Genomic DNA, 19,998 nt, shown 5'->3' on the forward strand with positions numbered 1-19,998 from the left:
ACATTCAAAACATTGAATTCGGATCACACCTAAAGAAGTGATGCAAATTCAGTGCAACGGCTGTTGAAATAAAGGACTTCCGTCCTATGACAAGCCCATGTTAAATTCATCGCTTCTGCGTCAATTTTGCACCACTTCCGGATCCAAAAAGAATATTTTCATTACTTTTTTGGCGACGCTTTTTTTGCTGGGAATTGTTAATAAAAAAAAAATCCAAAAATATTATGAATCCGAGATCAAAGATTTGTTTTCATGAATTAAAGAAAAATATGAGGAGAAAATCCTTCTAAAGTAAAAATATAATAAATTATATTAAAGTAAAACAAATAAAATTATATCGATTTTATAAACCATTCAATAAATATATAATATTTTTCCCCTTCCAGCTACTCCAAAGAACCATTGTTTGTTGTTAAACCTCGTTCCAGTGAGGCCTACGAAGGTGATACGGTTATCATTTTCTGTGAGGTTGTTGGCGATCCTAAACCAGAAGTTGTATGGTTAAGAGATTTCTTAAACGTAAGTACTATATTTTTTATAATAATAATAATATTTTACGGTAATATAAATAATATATCAAATTAGTTCTTTAGTTCATAGAAAAATGTTTCCAATTATTTTAATTGAATTAAAAAAAAAGTTCAATAAAAAAGTTTACTGATTCAAGTTACAAAAGAAAAATTCAAATTAAAATTTTAATTAAATTAAAAAAAAAAATCAATAAAAAATTTTATTGATTCAACAAATTAAAAACCGATCACAAAAATTAATTGTGTAAATATTTTGTTTTTTTAATTGGCGTTGGTATTTGATAATATAATTTCTGTGATTGATTTCAATTCAATTTCAATTAAAATTTAATTGGAACAATTAATTTCGTGATTGAAGACAGAAAATATTTGTTTCTCTTTTAATTATAACTGCATCAAATAGTTGACGTTGATAGATAATACTAAAATGTATGTGATTTTTACAATTAAATATTTTTTTTGCTGTGTACAATTTTTTTTTTTAAATATCTCTAGACAATAATTTTTATACCCTCCACCATAGGATGGGGGGTATATTAACTTTGTCGTTCCGTTTGTAACACATCGAAATATTGATCTAAGACCCCATAAAGTATATATATTCTGGGTCGTGGTGAAATTCTGAGTCGATCTGAGCTGTCCGTCCGTCCGTCTGTTGAAATCACACTAACTTCCGAACGAAACAAGCTATCGACTTGAAACTTGGCACAAGTAGTTGTTATTGATGTAGGTCGGATGGTATTGCAAATGGGCCATATCGGTCCACTTTTACGTATAGCCCCCATATAAACCGATCCCCCGATTTGGCTTGCCGAGCTTCTAAGAGAAGCAAATTTCATCCGATCCGGCTGAAATTTGGTACATGGTGTTAGTATATTGTCTCTAACAACCATGAAAAAATTGGTCCACATCGGTTCATAATTATATATAGCCCCCATATTAACAGATCCTCCGATTTGGCTTGCAGAGCCTCTAAGAGAAACAAATTTCATCCGATCCGGCTGAAATTTGGTACATGGTGTTAGTATATTGTCTCTAACAACCATGAAAAAATTGGTCCACATCGGTTCATAATTATATATAGCCCCCATATTAACAGATCCTCCGATTTGGCTTGCAGAGCCTCTAAGAGAAACAAATTTCATCCGATCCGGCTGAAATTTGGTACATGGTGTTAGTATATTGTCTCTAACAACCATGCAAAAATTGGTCCATATCGGTCCATAATTATATATAGCCCCCATATAAACCGATCACCAGATTTGACCTCCGGAGCCTCTTGGAAGACCAAAATTCATCTGATTCAGTTGAAATTTGGTACGTGATGTTAATATATGGCCTCAAACACCCATGCAAAAATTGGTCCATATCGATCCATAATTATATATAGGCCCCATATATACCGATCCCCAGATTTGACCTCCGGAGCACCTTGGAAGAGCAAAATTTTTCCCATTCGGTTGAAATTTGGTACGTGATGTTAGTATATGGTATCCAACAACCATGCAGGAATTGGTTCCTATCAGTCCATAATTATATATAGCTCCCATATAAACCGATCGCCAGATTTGACCTCCGGTGCCTTTTGGAGAAGCAAAATTCATCCGATCTGGTTGATATTTGGTACGTGGTGGTAGTATATGATATTTAACAACCATGCCAAAAGTGGTCCATATCAGTCCATAATCATTTATAGCACCCATATAAACCGATCCCGAGATTTGGTTTTGGAGCCTCTTGGAGGAGCAAATTTCATCCGATTGAGTTGAAATTTGTGGATGACAGTTTTTCGTAGAAGTTTCTACACAATCCATGGTGGAGGGTACATAAGATTCGGCCTGGCCGAACTTACGGCCGTATATACTTGTTTTTTTTTTTATTCAATCACGAAATTAATTGATCCAATTAATCTTCAATCACAGAAATGATGGTATCAATTAAAAAATTGATTGAAGGTGAATTAAAAAATTAATTGATCCAATTAAAAAATTAATTGATGCCATTAATTTTTGTGATTGAATTTTGTTTCAATTAAAAGATTTGGTGAATCAATTAAATTTTTAATTGAATATTTGTTTAAAACTCAATTAAAATTTTAATTGGAAAAATTTTGGTGAATTTTTTTTTTTCTTTGTAAACTTGAGAAAATTTCCGAATATGAGATATTCGATTATTCTTGAAAAATGGATTGAATTAAATTAAGTCCAGTAAAATTAAAATGAAATTAAAATATTTGGTGAATCAATTAAATTTTTAATTGAATATTTTTTTAAAATTCAATTAAAATTTTAATTGGAAAAATTTTCGTGAATTTTTTTTCTGTGTAAACTTGAGAAAATTTCCGAATATATTCCGAATATTTCGATTATTCTTGAAAAATGGATTGAATTAAATTAAGTCCAGTAAAATTAAAATTGAACTAAAATATTTTGAATTAAATATTATGGGAGAACATACGCCCAAAGAAAAAATATTTTTCTCTGGAACGAAATTCTACTTTCTTATAGAGTATTTTCTTTAAGAGTAAATAAACGCGAATTTATGATAAGAGATTCAAAGATTGTCTCTAAACCTTTTTATTTGCTTTTAAAGAAATTTTCTTATTGCCAAAAGAAAACTTCGCTTGTCTTAAATTTAGTTTCTCTGAAAAGAAAACATTTTTTTTTTCAGTATAGAGCTATTTTCTTAAAAGAAAACAATATGAGCATTTAAATTAAATGAAAATATGTTAAATATAATTAAATATTATTTTAAAAAAATATATTAAATTAAATTTAATTAAATTATATTAAATTTAATTTATTACATTAAACTAGAAATAATTGAATTTAAATTATTTTAAATAGTGCTTACATAATGACATAATTATTGAGAAACTAAAGCAAAATGACGAATTTATTTACTATTGAAGTCACCCAAATTTTCCATCCCATATTTTGTTTTTGTTTTTTTTTTTATTTTTTTTTTTAATTTCCTTTTATCTAAAAGTATGAGCAACAATGAAAAGTATTTTGTGTTGTAACAAAAAAAAAAAAAATAAATAAATAAATAAAACCATAAGGCACATTTTAGGTGCATGCAATTTATAATAGGGTAGTTCGAACATTTAATAATATAAAAAACTACATATGATACAATGAAAGTGAATCAGCACTACAGTGAACAAAATATTGAGCTAATACGAAAGGTTTTGTAGCATACTTTTCTGATGGAAGTTCATTGCCAACGACAATGCCCTGAAGTGGTATACTTTGAAAAATAAAAATGTCTTTACTTTATTTGATTGCACCTTCTGTACCCTCAAGATCTGAAATCGATCTGAAATCGCCTCCATATAGAGGCCTTACCAAATGGACCCATAAGAAGTATATACAGCAGTAAGTTCGGCCGGGCCGAATCTTAAGTACCCACTACCATGAATCAAATATAATAGTTTCCATTGAAAATTCTTCGGCTTACTTGATAATATATAGAATTTCAGGGGATTTTATGACAAATATTCTCCCAAGCAGATCAGTTCAACCAGTACGTTTTCCGAAGATCCATTTAAAGTTTTTACCTGAAATTTTTTATTCAGTTTCAATCACATTTCATGATTAGTGCGCCTTCTATATCGGTCTATATGGCGGTTGTAGAATCTAGACCCCAAATCGGAGGGCCGGTTTTTAAGGGGGCTATATCAAAACCTGTACAGATACACAATATATTCAGCACACCTATTTATAGTCCTAAAAAAACTCCAGATTTTTAGGCAAATTGGATATAAACTATGTTTTCTAGAAGCCCAAGAAGTAAAATCGGGAGATCGGTCTATATGGGGGCTATACCAAACCATGGACCGATAATCACCACTTTCGGCACACCTCTTTATAGTCCTAAAATACCTCTAGATTTCCAATTTCAGGCAGACTAAATAATAATTACAGATTCTAGATGCCAAGAAGTAAAATCGGGAGATCGGTCTATATGGGGGCTATATCAAAACATGGACCGATACTCACCATTTTCGGAACACCTCTTTATGGTCCTAGAATACTTCTAGATTTCCAATTTCAAGCGAATTGGATAAAAACTACGGATTCTAGAAGTCCAAGAGTAAAATCGGGAGATCGGTCTATATGGGGGCTATACCAAAACATGGACCGATAATCACCATTTTCGGCACACCTCTTCACGGTCCTAGAATACCTCTAGATTTCAAATTTCAGGCAAATTGGATAAAAACTACGGATTTTAGAAGCCCAAGAAGTAAAATCGGGAGATCCGTCTATATGGGGGATACACCAAAACATGGACCGATACTCACCATTTTCGGCACACCTCTTCACGGTCCTAGAATACCACTAGATTTCAAATTTCAGACAAATTGGATAAAAACTACGGATTCTAGAAGTCCAAGAAGTAAAATCGGGAGATCGGTCTATATGGGGGCTATACCAAAACATGGACCGATAATCACCATTTTCGGCACACCTCTTCATGGTCCTGGAATACCTCTAGACTTCCAATTGCAGGCAAATTGGATAAAACCTACGGATTCTAGAAGTCCAAGAAGTAAAATCGGGAGATCGGTCTATATGTTGGCTATACCAAAACATGGACCGATAATCACCATTTTCGACACACCTCTTTAAGGTCCTAGAATATCTCTAGCTTTCAAATTTCAAGCAAATTGAATAAAAACTACGGATTCTGGAAACCCAAGATGTAAAATCAGGTGATCGGTCTATATGGGGGCTATACCAAAGCATGGACCGACACTCACCATTTTCGGCACACCTCTTTACGGTCCTAGAATACCTCTAGCTTTCAAATTTCAGGCAAATTGGATAAAAACTACGGATTCTAGAAGCCCAAGAAGTAAACTCGGGTGATTGGTCTATATGGAAGCTATATCAAAACCTGGACCGATATAGCCCATATTCGAACTTGGCCTGCGTGCAGACAAAAAACGATTCTGAGCCAAAATTTCAGGACGATAGCTCCTTTATTTAAGACTGTAGCGTGATTACAACAGACAGACAGACAGACAGACAGACAGACAGACGGACAGACTTATTATACTCCCATCACCATTCTATGGTGCTGGGTATAAAAATTGATGGGGGATTACGGGATGGCCTTTAAAAGAAATGTTTGTGGACCAACTTCTAATTTTTGTTTTGCTGGGTTATGGCATACATCAAACAAAATGCTTTCTGATTGCTATTACGGGCTATTAGAAATATTAGAGGTCTGGAATTCACAAAACAACAACAAAAAACAACTTTTGGTTCTTCAACAAACTTTGGGTAACATTTTAATATCTAGAAAATTTACGAAAATTTTACAAAAATATAAAGTGCTGTTTTTTTCCTATGTCTACTCATTTGTAAAGATTACGAACTAATGTCAATTATTGCGAAATTCGAATTTATTAAAATTTTGTATATCAAATTTTAGTTGCCTTTTTGTTAGCGAAGTTTGAACCACCCTATTAAACTGGCTTACACATTAGCCCCTAAAAAGACCATATGCGCCTGCTCTGTTGCATTTTAAACGTTGTCAACTTGAATGGAAGAATATATGGTTTCAGTTACTTGTGAAACGCTTTTCGATAAACAACAAGTGGGTTGTACAAAAACGGTTACATTTTTTTTACATAAAAATACAAAAACACAAACATACAATTAAAATTCCGCTATAGTTCAAATATTGTTTCAAAGTCAAGTTCAAATTTTATGCAATTTTTTTTTTTACAAATTTGAATGTTTCTCTCGAGTTGTTTTGTTTTTTTTACTTATGTGGGCTAGAAATTTTTCTTAGACCAAGTGTAAAAAACCACACTTGGGCGTTCTTATCGAAAGTTATAAAAACGTTAGAAAAGCAAAAAAGAAATTTAGTCGAGTGTTAAAAGTTAAAGATCGGTGGCAAAAATCTATAGCAAATGTTAATAGTTGTGCGTGTTAAATGATTTAAGGATTTAAAAAAGAATATCGCAAAATATTTAAAATAATAATAATAAAACTCACGTACAAAGTGTTTACAATTGCCTACTTTCATTGCTCACTTGGTCTGCGTTTTTCGCTTTTTGCCAAAATAGAAAAAGATTTAAAAAATTAAAAAAAAAAAGTTTAAAAAATTCTATGCTTTGTTAATACGCCAAAATAAAACTTGTGCAAAACAAAAAGATTTCTTCTATTGTTATAACAGTAGCTTAAAAAAAATCTTACTACCATATTGGATTACATTTTGGTGACGCATTTATACCTTCTTAACGTTGTTGAATTGTGAGTATTTTTTAGTATCTTCCTAAAGAAAGCCAAGTAAATTCTTAGTCCATTATTGTCATTGTAATAAATGGCCATGTAATACAGTGGGCTCACATTATAGCGAATGGTTCATGTTATGGCAACAAAGTCTACTCAAAGAATCTTGTTTTATCGACATATAAAGTGCTACCAAGATTACACTGATATATCTAACAAACTATAAATAGCAGAATTGTTTTATTGGCATCTAATTATATTTTTTATAAAGCACTAAAAGCATTTGTGACTGAGTTTTTTTTAAAAGCAACTTTAGTGGAGATGGGGATGTAGTAAAACAAGTCCATTATTTTGCCAATCACAAGAAAAACATCACCAAAATATTACCGATTAAAAAGTTGGTTGAAAACTTTTTCAATTAAAACAAGTAAGGAAAGTCTAAAGTCGGGCGGGGCACCCTGCACCACTTTGTAGATCTAAATTTTCGATACCATATCACACCCGTTAAATGTGTTGGGGGCTATATATAAAGGTTTGTCCCAAATACATACATTTAAATATCACCCGATCTGGACAGAATTTGATAGACTTCTACAAAATCTATAGACTCAAAATTTAAGTCGGCTAATGCACTAGGGTGGAACACAATTTTAGTAAAAAACAAGTAAGGAAAGTCTAATATCGGGCGGGGCCGACTATATTATACCCTGCACCATTTTGTAGATCTAAATTTTCGATATCACATCCGTCAAATGTGTTGGGTGCTATATATAAAGGTTTGTCCCAAATACTTACATTTAAATATCACTCGATCTGGACAGAATTTGATAGACTTCTACAAAATCTATAGACTCAAAATTTAAGTCGGCTAATGCACTAGGGTGGAACACAATGTTAGTAAAAAAATATGGAAAACATTTAAATCTGAAGCAATTTTAAGGAAACTTCGCAAAATTTTTTTATGATTTATCGCTCGATATATATGTATTAGAAGTTTAGGAAAATTAGAGTCATTTTTACAACTTTTCGACTAAGCAGTGGCGATTTTACAAAAAAAAAATGTTGGTATTTTGACAATTTTTGTCGAAATCAGAAAAACATATATATGGGAGCTATATCTAAATCTGAACCGATTTCAACCAAATTGGGCACGCATAGCTACAATGCTAATTCTACTCCCTGTGCAAAATTTCAACTAAATCGGAGTAAAAAATTGGCCTCTGTGGTCATATGAGTGTAAATCGGGCGAAAGCTATATATGTGAGCTATATATAAATCTGAACCGATTTCAATCAAATTTGGCACACATAGCTACAATGCTAAATCTACTCCCTGTGCAAAATTTCAACCAACTTGGGCCAAAACTCTGGCTATTAGAACCATATTAGTCCATATCGGGCGAAAGATATATATGGGAGCTATATCTAAATCTGACCCGATTTCAATTAAATTTTGCACACTTAACTGCACTACTAATTGTACTCCTAGTGCAAAATTTCAAACAAATTGGGCCAAAACTCTGACTTCTAGGACCATATTAGTCCATATCGGGCGAAAGATATATATGGGAGCTATATCTAAATCTGAATCGATTTCAACCAAATTTGGCACGCATAGCTACAATGCTAAATCTACTCCCTGTGCAAAATTTCAACCAAATTGGGCCAAAACGTTGGCTTTTAGGACCATATTAGTCCATATCGGGCGAAAGATATATATGGGAGCTATATCTAAATCTGAACCGATTTCAATCAAATTTTGCACACTTGACTATACGACTAAGTGTTATGTTTGTACAAAATTTCAAGCAAATCGGTATAAAACTCTGGCTACTGGGTCCATATTAGTGCATATCGGGCGAAAGATATATATGGGAGCTATATCTAAATCTGAACCGATTTCTTCCAAAATCAATAGGGTTCTATTCTGATCCAAATTAGGAACATGTGCCAAATTTGAAGGCTATTGGACTTAAATTGCGACCTAGACTTTGATCACAAAAATGTGTTCACAGACAGACGAACGGACGGACAGACGGACATGGTTATATCGACTCAGGGACCTACCCTGAGCATTATTGCCAAAGACACCATGTGTCTATCTCGTCTCCTTCTGGGTGTTACAAACATATGTACTAACTTATAATACCCTGTTCCACAGTGTGGCGCAGGGTATAAAAATAATTTATACACAGAAACAAAAATCACGAAAATTTTTCCAATTAAAATCTTAATTGAGTTTTAAAAAATACTCAATGAAAAATTTAATTGATTTAAAAATTTATTTTTATTGAAACAAAAATCAATCACACAAATTAATAGTATCAATTAATTTTTAATTGGATCTATTAATATTTTAATTGACTGTCAATTAATTTTTAATTGATACTATCATTTCTGTGCTTGAAGACATTTCAATTAAAAAATTAATTGTATCAATTAATTTCGTGATTGAATCAGAAGCTTTTTTTTGTGTATTAACCTTTTAATCAAACTAGAATTATTAAGTCAATGATTGACATTTTTAAATTTTCAATTAAAATTTTGTTTGATACAACTAATCAAACTGGGAAGACTAAACTCAAAAATTCACACAAAATTTATTTTTCTTATTTAATCACGAAATTAATTGATCCAATTAATTATTTAATTGCCTTCAATTACAGAAATGATAGTATCACTTAAAAAAAATAATTGAAAGTCAATTAAAAAATTATTTGATACTATTAATTTTTGTAATTGACTTTTGTTTCAATTAAAAAAAATTTCAATCAATTAAATTTTTAATTGAATATTTTTATAAAACTCAAGATTTTAAATGGAAAAATGTTCGTGAATTTTTTTTCTGTGTCCGTTAAAAAATTATGTTTTTCTTTAATTTTTAATTAAAAATGTATGTGAAACAATCAATTTTTTAATAAAACCAAACAGTGATTAAAAAAAGTTATACACCCAAGTTCCGATATCCACTTCAATTCCACTTTGAAATATACAAGGCGACTAAAAATCTTTTAGAATATTTAGTCTGTTTGTAGACTTTTATACCACGTAGTAGGCGTAATAGGCTACTTTCTCACCATTACCTTTTTGCATGAGTACAAGACCGTTTTCCTCATCCTTTAATCCATATTAAACGTTAAGTTCTATTTACTATCCAGTAAACACACGCATATATACGTATATGGCAATTGTTTTGACCAGGTACAAACTTAACAGCAATTTTAATATATCCCCTATGGCGGAGAGGGTATATGGTATTCATATGAATGAATATTTTCGGTGCTTATTGAATTTCGAACAATGGAGCGTGCATATCAAAAAACACCAATTATAAAACTATTTAAGCATATATGTTAAGAATATTATACTATAAACAATTAAAATGTACATGCGAATTTCAGAGCGATCAATGTCATTTCGATCAAAAAAGGAAAATCGAATTAATGACAAAACAAGCAGTCGCAGCAAACAAAAGATCATAGACAAAAATCTACAGACGTTGTTAATTTATTTGTTTTTTTCTTCGTTTTCTCGTTGCTTAGATTTATTTAGTTTCGTTTTTTGTTCATTTATGTTGATGTAAATAGGGGTTTCATGATGGGTATATACTTTTACAAATAAAAAAAAAAATATGTATATTTACAAGTTTGAAGTTAATATTGATTATTTTATATAAATTCAAATTTAAACAGAATTCTCAATAAAAATCCAATTTCAACGATATTTTTCACAAAAATCGAATTTATCTTAAAGATTTTGTGCTACTTTATGGCCATTTCGATTGGAGAAAAAAGGTGCAACATTCTCAAAATTGGTTGTAAAATATGAAGGACACTGTCATAGATTTTAGAGCCAAAAATAATCTACCAAAATTTGGAGCAAATTTTACAAAAAACTAACAAACAAAAAGAAATTATTTTATCAATTTTTTTTTCTATAGAAATTTTAGTCCTAATCTTATTTCTAATGTAAATATTCTCAAACTTTTATTTCTATAGTAAATTTGGTCAAAATTTTATTTCTATAGAAAATTTTGTCAAAATTTTATTTTTATCGAAAATTTTGTCAAAATTTTATTTTTATCGAAAATTTTGTCAAAATTTTATTTCTATAGAATTTTTTTTCAAAATTTTATTTCTATAGAATTTTTTTTCAAAATTTTATTTTTATAGAAAATTTTGGCAAAATTTTATTTTTACAGAAAATTTTTTCAAAATTTTGTTTTTATAGAAAATTTTGTCAAAATTTTATTTCTATAGAAAATTTTCTCAAAATTTTATTTTTATAGAAAATTTTTTCAAAATTTTATTTTATATCAAATTTTGTCAAAATTTTATTTTTTATAGAAAATTTTGTCAAATCTTCATTTTATTTTTATATAAAATGCCAAAATTTTATTTATATATACAATTTTGTCAAGTCTTTATTTCTATAGAAAATGTTTTCAACATTTTATTTCTATAGAAAATTTTGTCAAAATTTTATTTCTATAGAAAATTTTGTCAACATTTTATTTCTATAGAAAATTTTTTCAAAATTTTATTTTTATAGAAAATTTTGTCAACATTTTATTTCTATAGACATTTTTTCAAAATTTTGTTTTTATAGAAAATTTTGTCAAAATTTTATTTCTATAGAAAATTTTATCAACATTTTATTTCTATAGAAAATGTTTTCAAAATTTTATTTTTATAGAAAATTTTGTCAAAAAGATTTATTTCTATAGAAAATTTAGTCAAATCTTCATTTCTATAGAGATTTTTGTCAAAATTTTATTCATATATAAAATTTTGTAAAATCTTTATTTCTATAGAAAATGTTGTCAACATTTTACTTCTATAGAAAATTTTGTCAAAATCTTATTTCTATAGAAAATTTTTTCAACATTTGATTTTTGTAGAAAATTTTGTCAAAATTTTATTTCTATACAAAATTTTTTCAAAATTTTATTTTTATAGAAAATTTTGTCAAAATTTTATTTTTATAGAAAATTTTGTCAAAATTTTATTTTTATAGAAAATTTTGTCAAAATTTTATTTTTATAGAAAATTTTGTCAAAATTTTATTTTTATAGAAAATTTTGTCAAAATTTTATTTTTATAGAAAATTTTGTCAAAATTTTATTTTTATATAAAATTTAAAAATTTTGTCAAATCATTATTTCTATAGAAAATTTTGTTAACATTTTAGTTCTATAGAAAACTTTGTAAAAATTTTATTTCTATAGAAAATTTTATCAACATTTTATTTCTATAGAAAATTTTGTCCAAATTTTATTTTATAGAAAATTTTTTCAAAATTTTATTTTTATATAAAACTTAACAATTTTGTCAAATCTTTATTTCTATAGAAAATGTTGTCAACATTTTATTTCTATAGAAAATTGTGTGAAAATTTTATTTTTATAGAAAATTTTGTCAAAATTTTATTTCTATACAAAATTTTTTCAAAATTTTATTTTTATAGAAAATTTTGTCAAAATTTTATTTTTATAGAAAATTTTGTCAAAATTTTATTTTTATAGAAAATTTTGTCAAAATTTTATTTTTATAGAAAATTTTGTCAAAATTTTATTTTTATAGAAAATTTTGTCAAAATTTTATTTTTATATAAAATTTAAAAATTTTGTCAAATCATTATTTCTATAGAAAATTTTGTTAACATTTTAGTTCTATAGAAAACTTTGTAAAAATTTTATTTCTATAGAAAATTTTATCAACATTTTATTTCTATAGAAAATTTTGTCCAAATTTTATTTTATAGAAAATTTTTTCAAAATTTTATTTTTATATAAAACTTAACAATTTTGTCAAATCTTTATTTCTACAGAAAATGTTGTCAACATTTTATTTCTATAGAAAATTGTGTGAAAATTTTATTTTTATAGAAAATTTTGTCAAAATTTTATTTCTATAGAAAATTTTTTCAAAATTTTATTTCCATAGAAAATTTTTTCAAAATTTTATTTCTATAGCAAATTTTATCAAAATTTTATTTTTATAGTAAATTTTTTCAAAAAGTTTTATTTTTATAGAAAATTTAGTCAAATCTTTATTTCTATAGAGATTTTTGTCAAAATTTTATTTATACATAAAATTTTGTCAAATCTTTATTTCTATAGAAAATGTTGTAAACATTTTATTTCTATAGAAAATTTTGGCAAAATTTTATTTCTATAGAAAATTTTGTCAACATTTTATTTCTGTAGAAAATTTTTTCAAAATATTATTTCTATAAAATTTTTTTTTTTAATTTTAGTTTTATAGAAAATGTCAAAATTTTATTTTTATTGAAAATTTTGCCAATATTATATTTTTATAGAAAAGTTTGTCACCGTTTTATTTTTATAGAAAATTTTGTCAAAATTTTATTTCTATAGAAAAGTTTGTCACAATTTTTTTTTATAGAAGATGTTGTCTATAGAAAATTTTGTCAACATTCTATTTCTGTAGAAAAATTGTTCAAAATTTTATTTTTATAGAAAATTTTGTCAACATTTTATTTCTGTAGAAAATGTTGTCAAAATTTTATTTCTATAGAACATTTTTTCAAAATTTTATTTTTATAGAAAATTTTGTGAAAATTTTATTTTTATAGAAAATTTTGTGAAAATTTTATTTTGATAGACAATTTTGTGAAAATTTTATTTTTATTGAAAATTTTCTCACAATTTTATTTTTATTAAAAATTTTCTCACAATTTTTAATTCTATAGAAAATTTTGTGAAAATTTTATTTCTATAGAAAATTTTATAACATTTTATTTCTATAGAAAATTTTGTCAAATCTTCATTTCTATAGAGATTTTTGTTAAAATTTTATTTTTATATAAAATATCAAAATTTTATTTCTATATAAAGGGTGGTTAAAATGTCAAGGGCCGATGTTGATTTTGAATAAAACACAAACTATTTAGGAAATTATTGTAATTTTATTTTATTATGATATATTGGTATTACTCAATTATGTATGGAACAAAATATCGGCCAAATGGGCGCTGCGACATCGGTGGCACACCTTCATCCGATGGTCCAAATTTTCGATGACGCTGAGGCATAATGGAGGTTCTATGTCGTTAATGTGCCGAATTATCTCATCCTTTAGCTCTTGAATTGTTGCTGGCTGATCGACGTACACCTTTTCTTCAAATAATAACACAGAGAAAAAAGTCCAACGGTGCCAAATCACATAATCTTGGTGGCAAGTGGCACCGTCCTGCTGAAACCACATATCGTCCACATCCATATCTTTCAATTCGGGCCATAAAAAGTTCGTTATCATCTCACGATAGCGAACACCATTCACAGTAACTGCCTGACCGGCCTCATTTTGGAAAAAATGCGGCCCGATGATGACGCCAGCCCATAAACCGCACCAAACAGTCTCTTTGTGGGTGCATTGGTTTTTCGACAATCACTCTTGGATTCTCATTCGCCCAAATGCGGCAATTCTGTTTATTGACGAATCCACAGAGGTGAAAATGTGCCTCATCACTGAAAATGATTTTCTTCGATAATTGATCATCCACTGTTGCTATTTCTTGGAACCATTCTGCCCATTCACGACGTTCATAGTTCAAATTGAGTACACACAAAAAAATTTTTTTCTGATTCAATCACCAAATTAATTGATCCAATTAATTTTTTAATTGAAATGTCTTCAATCACGAAAATGATAGTATCAATCACAGTTTTAATTGGGCATAGAAAAAATTCTTGATTAAAAAGTTAATTGATTTTTTTCAGCAAATTTCAATTAATTTTTTAATTGATTCAATTAAAAATTTAATTGATGTTGATTGCAAAAGTCAAATAAGTTATTAATTAAAAAAGGTAACTATTTTTAATTACTTTCTGAATTGGCTTAAAGTTTTTATTTGGATTAACAAATGATTGGCTGAAATACATTTTTCATTAAAAATTAAAAAAAATCAGCACTTTTTTTAACTGAATTAGTCTTCCGAATTTGATTAAAAAGTTAATTGTATCAATTAATTTTTTAATTAAAATTTTTAAAATGTTCAATCATTGACTTAATTAACTTAATTTTCTATCATGATTAAAAAGTTAATTGTATCAATTAATTTATTAATTGAAAAAATGTTCAACTTCAATTAACTTTTTAATTGGAAATATTTTGGTGATATTTTTTTCTGTGTAAGTCAGAAATTGAAAAATGTCAAATAAAATTCGGAAAAAACTTGGCGTTTAGGTGTGGTTCATATTCAACATCGGCCCTTACAATTTAGCCACCCTTTAAAATTTTATCAAATTTTTATTTCTATAGAAAATGTTGTCAACATTTTATTTCTTCGAAAAATTTTGCAAAATTTTATTTTATAGAAAATTTTATCAATATTATATTTTTATAGAAAAGTATGTCACAATTTTATTTTTATAGAAAATTTTGTCAAAATTTTATTTCTATAAAGATTATTGTCAAAATTTTTTATAATTTAACTTTTATATAAAATGTCAAATCTTTTTTTCTATAGAAAATGTTGTCAAAATTTTATTTCTATAGAAAATTATAGCAACATTTTATATCTATAGAAAATTTTGACAAAATTTTATTTCTATAGAAAATTTTGACAAAATTTTATTTCTAAAATTTTATTTTTTATAGAAAATTTTGTCAAAATGTTATTTTATATAAAATTTTGTCAAATCTTCATTTCTATAGAGATTTTTGTCATAATTTTATTTCAATAGAAAATTTCGTCAAATTTTTTTTTATAGAAACTTTTGTCAAAATTTCTATATTTCTATAGAAAATTATGTACCTCTATGTTGGGGAGGAATATTTTGTAAAATCCACCAAAACAAGCCGAATACTACCAAACTACCAAACAGTAAAAAAAATACCATTTTTGGTACAATTCTACCAACTGTGGCAACCGTGTCCTGTATCCCTCACAATATTGCGAATTAAGAATAACTTTGGAATGACACTATCATTTGGGCGAAAATACAATGAGCGAAAAAGGAGTGTAACACCAAGGCAACCCATTTTTGCGAAACGAAAACCTAAGGGAATTTTTGTCCATCAACATCAGAGAACAATAGGCAATTTGATTTAGTGGCGCATGATGCGCCACAATATCTAATAGAGCCTAAAATGAAACCGTTGGTTGGTACTATAACCTAATCTAAGGGAATTTTTGTTCACTAAATACTTGAAACTCTAATTTATCATTACGTCATTGTATGTTTGTGTCATTTCCTCCTGTGTCACTGTACTGTACACGCTGTCTCTACGAAAAAACGATCGATCGGGTCGGGTCGACGTCATTTTCTAACGCATGAAAATACCTGTTTAGACTGTATTAGAGCGCCTGCCAGACAGACGGACGGAATACTAAACACAAAAAGGCACACTTGATGCTATTGAATTGTTCTTATATGGCATTAAAATTACATTAAACAAATTATTAACTGTTATAAAATCATATTTTATGAATCATGGCGATACGAGCGTGAGTAAATTTACAACCTGTTTGTTAGGTCGTTCGTGCAACATTGTGTTAGATTACATGAGGTTTGGAAGAGAAATAAACCCTCAGAAAAAAAATGCCAACGAAAATTTCTATACACAGAAAACAATTTCACAGAAACTTTTCCAATTAAAGTCTTAATTGAGTGACTAAAAAATATTCAATTAAAATTTAATTGATTCAAAAAAATATTTAATTGAAACAAAAATCAATTACAAAAATTAATAGTATCAATTAATTTTTAATTATACTATCATGTCTGTGATTGAAGACATTTCAATTAAAAAATTAATTGGATCAATTAATTTCGTGATGGTACACACAAAAAATTTTTTTTCTGATTCAATCACGAAATTAATTGATCCAATTAATTTTTTAATTGAAATGTCTTCAATCACGAAAATGAAATGATGATGAGTATCAATCACAGTTTTAATTGGGCATAGAAAAAATTCTTGATTAAAAATTTAATTGATTTCATTGGCAAATTTCAATTAAATTTTTAATTGATTCAATTAAAAATTTAATTGATGTTGATTGTAAAACTATATTAATTTATTAATTAAAAAAGGTAACTATTTTAAATTACTTTCTGAATTGATTTAGAGTTTTTATTTAGATTAACAATTGATTGTTTGAAATACATTTTTAATTAAAAATTAAAAAAAAAAGTTTCATCACTTTTTTAACTGAATTAGTCTTCCGAATTTATTAAAAAGTTAATTGTATCAATTAATTTTTTAATTAAAAATTTTAAATTTTTCTATCATTGACTTAATTAACTTAATGTTTCTATCATGATTAAAAAGTTATTTCTATCAATTAATTTATTAATTGAAACAATTTTCAACTTCAATTAACTTTTTAATTGGAAATATTTTTTTCTTTCTTTCTTTTTTCTGTGTATGGACCAATTTTTGCATGGTTGTTGAGACCATATACTAACACCACGTACCAAATTTCAACCGGGTCGGGTGAATTTTGCTCTTTCAAGGGGCTCCGGAGGTCAAATCTGGGGATCGGTTTAAATATATGGGGGCTACATATAATTATGGATCGATATGGACCAATTCCTGCATGGTTGTTAGAGACCATATACTAACACCACGTACCAAATTTCAGCCGAATCGGGTGAATTTTTCTCATCCATGAGGCTCCGGAGGTCAAATTTGGGGATCGTTTTATATGGGCGCTATATATAATTATGGACCACTTTTTGCATGGTTGTTAGAGACCATATACCAACACCATGTACCAAATTTCAGCCGGATCGGATGAAATTTGCTTCTCTTAGAGGATCGGCAAGCCAAATTTGGGGGTCCGTTTATATGGGGCCTATACGTAAAAGTGAACCGATATGGCCCATTTGCAATACCATCCGACCTACATCAATAACAACTACTTGTGCCAAGTTTCAAGTCGATAGCTTGTTTCGTTTGGAAGTTAGCGTGATTTCAACAGACGCACGGACGGACGGATGGACGGATATGCTCAGATCGACTCAGAATTTCACCACGACCCAGAATATATATACTTTATGGGGTCTTAGAGCAATATTTCGATGTGTTACAAACGGAATGACAAAGTTATTTAATATACCCCCATCCTATGGTGGAGGGTATAAAAATGTCTTCTGAACGCTATGGACTACATAATTTTTGCTATAGGACGTATATTCAAGGAGATATGGTCAAATATGTTATATAAATAATTCAAAGAGATATGTTAGAGACCATAGAGAGAATCGGGTGAATTTTGCTCATCCATGAGGCTCCGGAGGTCAAATCTGGGGATCGTTTTATATGGGCGCTATATATAATTATGGACCAATTTTTGCATGGTTGTTAACGACCATATACTAACACCATGAACCAAATTTCTGCCGGATCGGATGAAATTTGCTTCTCTTAGAGGCTCCGCAAGCCAAATCTGGGGATCGGTTTATATGTGGGCTATATATAATTATGGACCGATGTGGACTAATTTTTGCATGGTTGTTAGAGACCATATACTAACACCATGTACCAAATTTCAACCGGATCGGATGAATTTTGCTTCTTTTACAGGCTCCGCAAGCCAAATCTGGGGATCGGTTTATATGTGGGCTATATATAATTATGGACCGATGTGAACCAATTTTTGCATGGTTGTTAGAGACCATATACTAACACCATGTACCAAATTTCTGCCGGATCGGATGAAATTTGCTTCTTTTACAGGCTCCGCAAGCCAAATCTGGGGATCGGTTTATATGGGGGCTATATATAATTATGGACTGATGTGGACCAATTTTTGCATGGTTGTTAAAGACCATATACTAACACCATGTACCAAATTTCTGCCGGATCGGATGAAATTTGCTTCTCTTAGAGGCTCCGCACGCGAAATCTGGGTATCGGTTTATATGGAGGCTATATATAATTATGGACCGATGTGGACCAATTTTTGCATGGTTGTTAGAGATTCAGCCGGATCGGATAAAATTTGCTTCTCCAAGAGGCTTCGCAAGCCAAATCTGAGCGACACTTATATGGGGGCTATACGTAAAAGTGGTCCGATATGGCTTATTTGCAATACCATCCGACCTACATCAATAACAACTACTTGTGCCAAGTTTCAAATCGATAGCTTGTTTCGTTCGGAAGTTAGCGTGATTTCAACAGATCGACTCAGAATTTCACCACGACCCACAATATATATACTTATGGAGCAATATTTCGATGTGTTACAAACGGAATGACAAAGTTAATATACCCCCATCCTATGGTGGAGGGTATAACAAAATTATACAAATGAAGTACAAAAATTTTACTTTTCTAAATTAGAAATTCGTCAATTTTACTTAAATTGTGTTGATATTTGTTTTTAAATGAGTAAATTTTACTTAAATTGTATCTGTCTTGAACTATGTATAGCCCTAAAGAAATTATTAAAAATTTTTAACTCCAATTTTTTTCTTAAACTACAGAAAAAATGAATTATTTGTAAAAAAAAAATACTCAATTTGATAAAAAGTATTAATTTGTATTATGTATGTTTGCAATTAGTAAACTATTTTAGTTAAAATTTTCTTCAATAAACCTACATAGTTTTCCATGGTGGTTTGATTTTTTTTTTTTTTTTTTGGTGTACTATATTAATCAGTTGTGTTGTTGCGTGCTGTTCGAGTCATGAAATGGTTTATAGTACCAACAAACCGCATTTGAAATTATTTATAGTAAAGTCAACGCGTCTCCATGCAGCCATTGGATTTTGTCCTTACAAACTGTCAACTAAAGTTTTGAATTATTTGCTTTGATATGAAAAAAATAAAAACGCTTATAGGAAAACAATGTTTTTGTTTTAGGTTTTGCATATGACCAAATACAAAAGAGAAACGTAAACCATGCAACGAAAATTGATTGCTGAACGATTTAATAGAAATTTTGATCATGAACAACAATATAGCTAACACAAAGTTGTACCAATTGAAACCACTATATTTTTTTAATCAAAAATTTGCCCTTAGTAATGGGGCAACGAAAGCCAAATTAAGAAGTTTGTTGATTTTGTTTAAATTTATCCAAATATTACAAAAATAACAAAAATGTGAAAAATTCTTTATTTTAAGGAAAGAAACCTTATTGAATTGATCATTTGAATAATGTACTCCAAATGGTAGGTTTGGGTAAAGGAAAGGCGGAGCCACCTCGGTGCAATGGTTAGCATGCCCGCCTTGCATACACAAGG

General features: G+C 28.7%; 1 protein-coding gene across 3 annotated transcripts in view; it reads left to right on the top strand.

Annotated features, from left to right (window-relative positions):
• The window catches only part of Strn-Mlck (Stretchin-Mlck), a 201,305-nt gene that overhangs the window by 119,681 nt on the left and 61,626 nt on the right, over positions 1–19,998 (top strand). For 2 of the 3 annotated variants that reach the window (XM_075310984.1, XM_075310982.1), the window contains one exon: positions 387–519. In XM_075310984.1, the coding sequence (XP_075167099.1) occupies positions 387–519 (133 nt within the window). Of the gene's footprint in view, positions 1–386; positions 520–6,661; positions 6,800–19,998 lie in introns of those variants that run through there. The other variant, XM_075310983.1, reaches the window with a different exon arrangement.

The sequence above is a fragment of the Haematobia irritans genome, chromosome 5 (assembly GCF_050003625.1).
Source record: "Haematobia irritans isolate KBUSLIRL chromosome 5, ASM5000362v1, whole genome shotgun sequence".
Lineage (NCBI taxonomy): Eukaryota > Metazoa > Arthropoda > Insecta > Diptera > Muscidae > Haematobia > Haematobia irritans.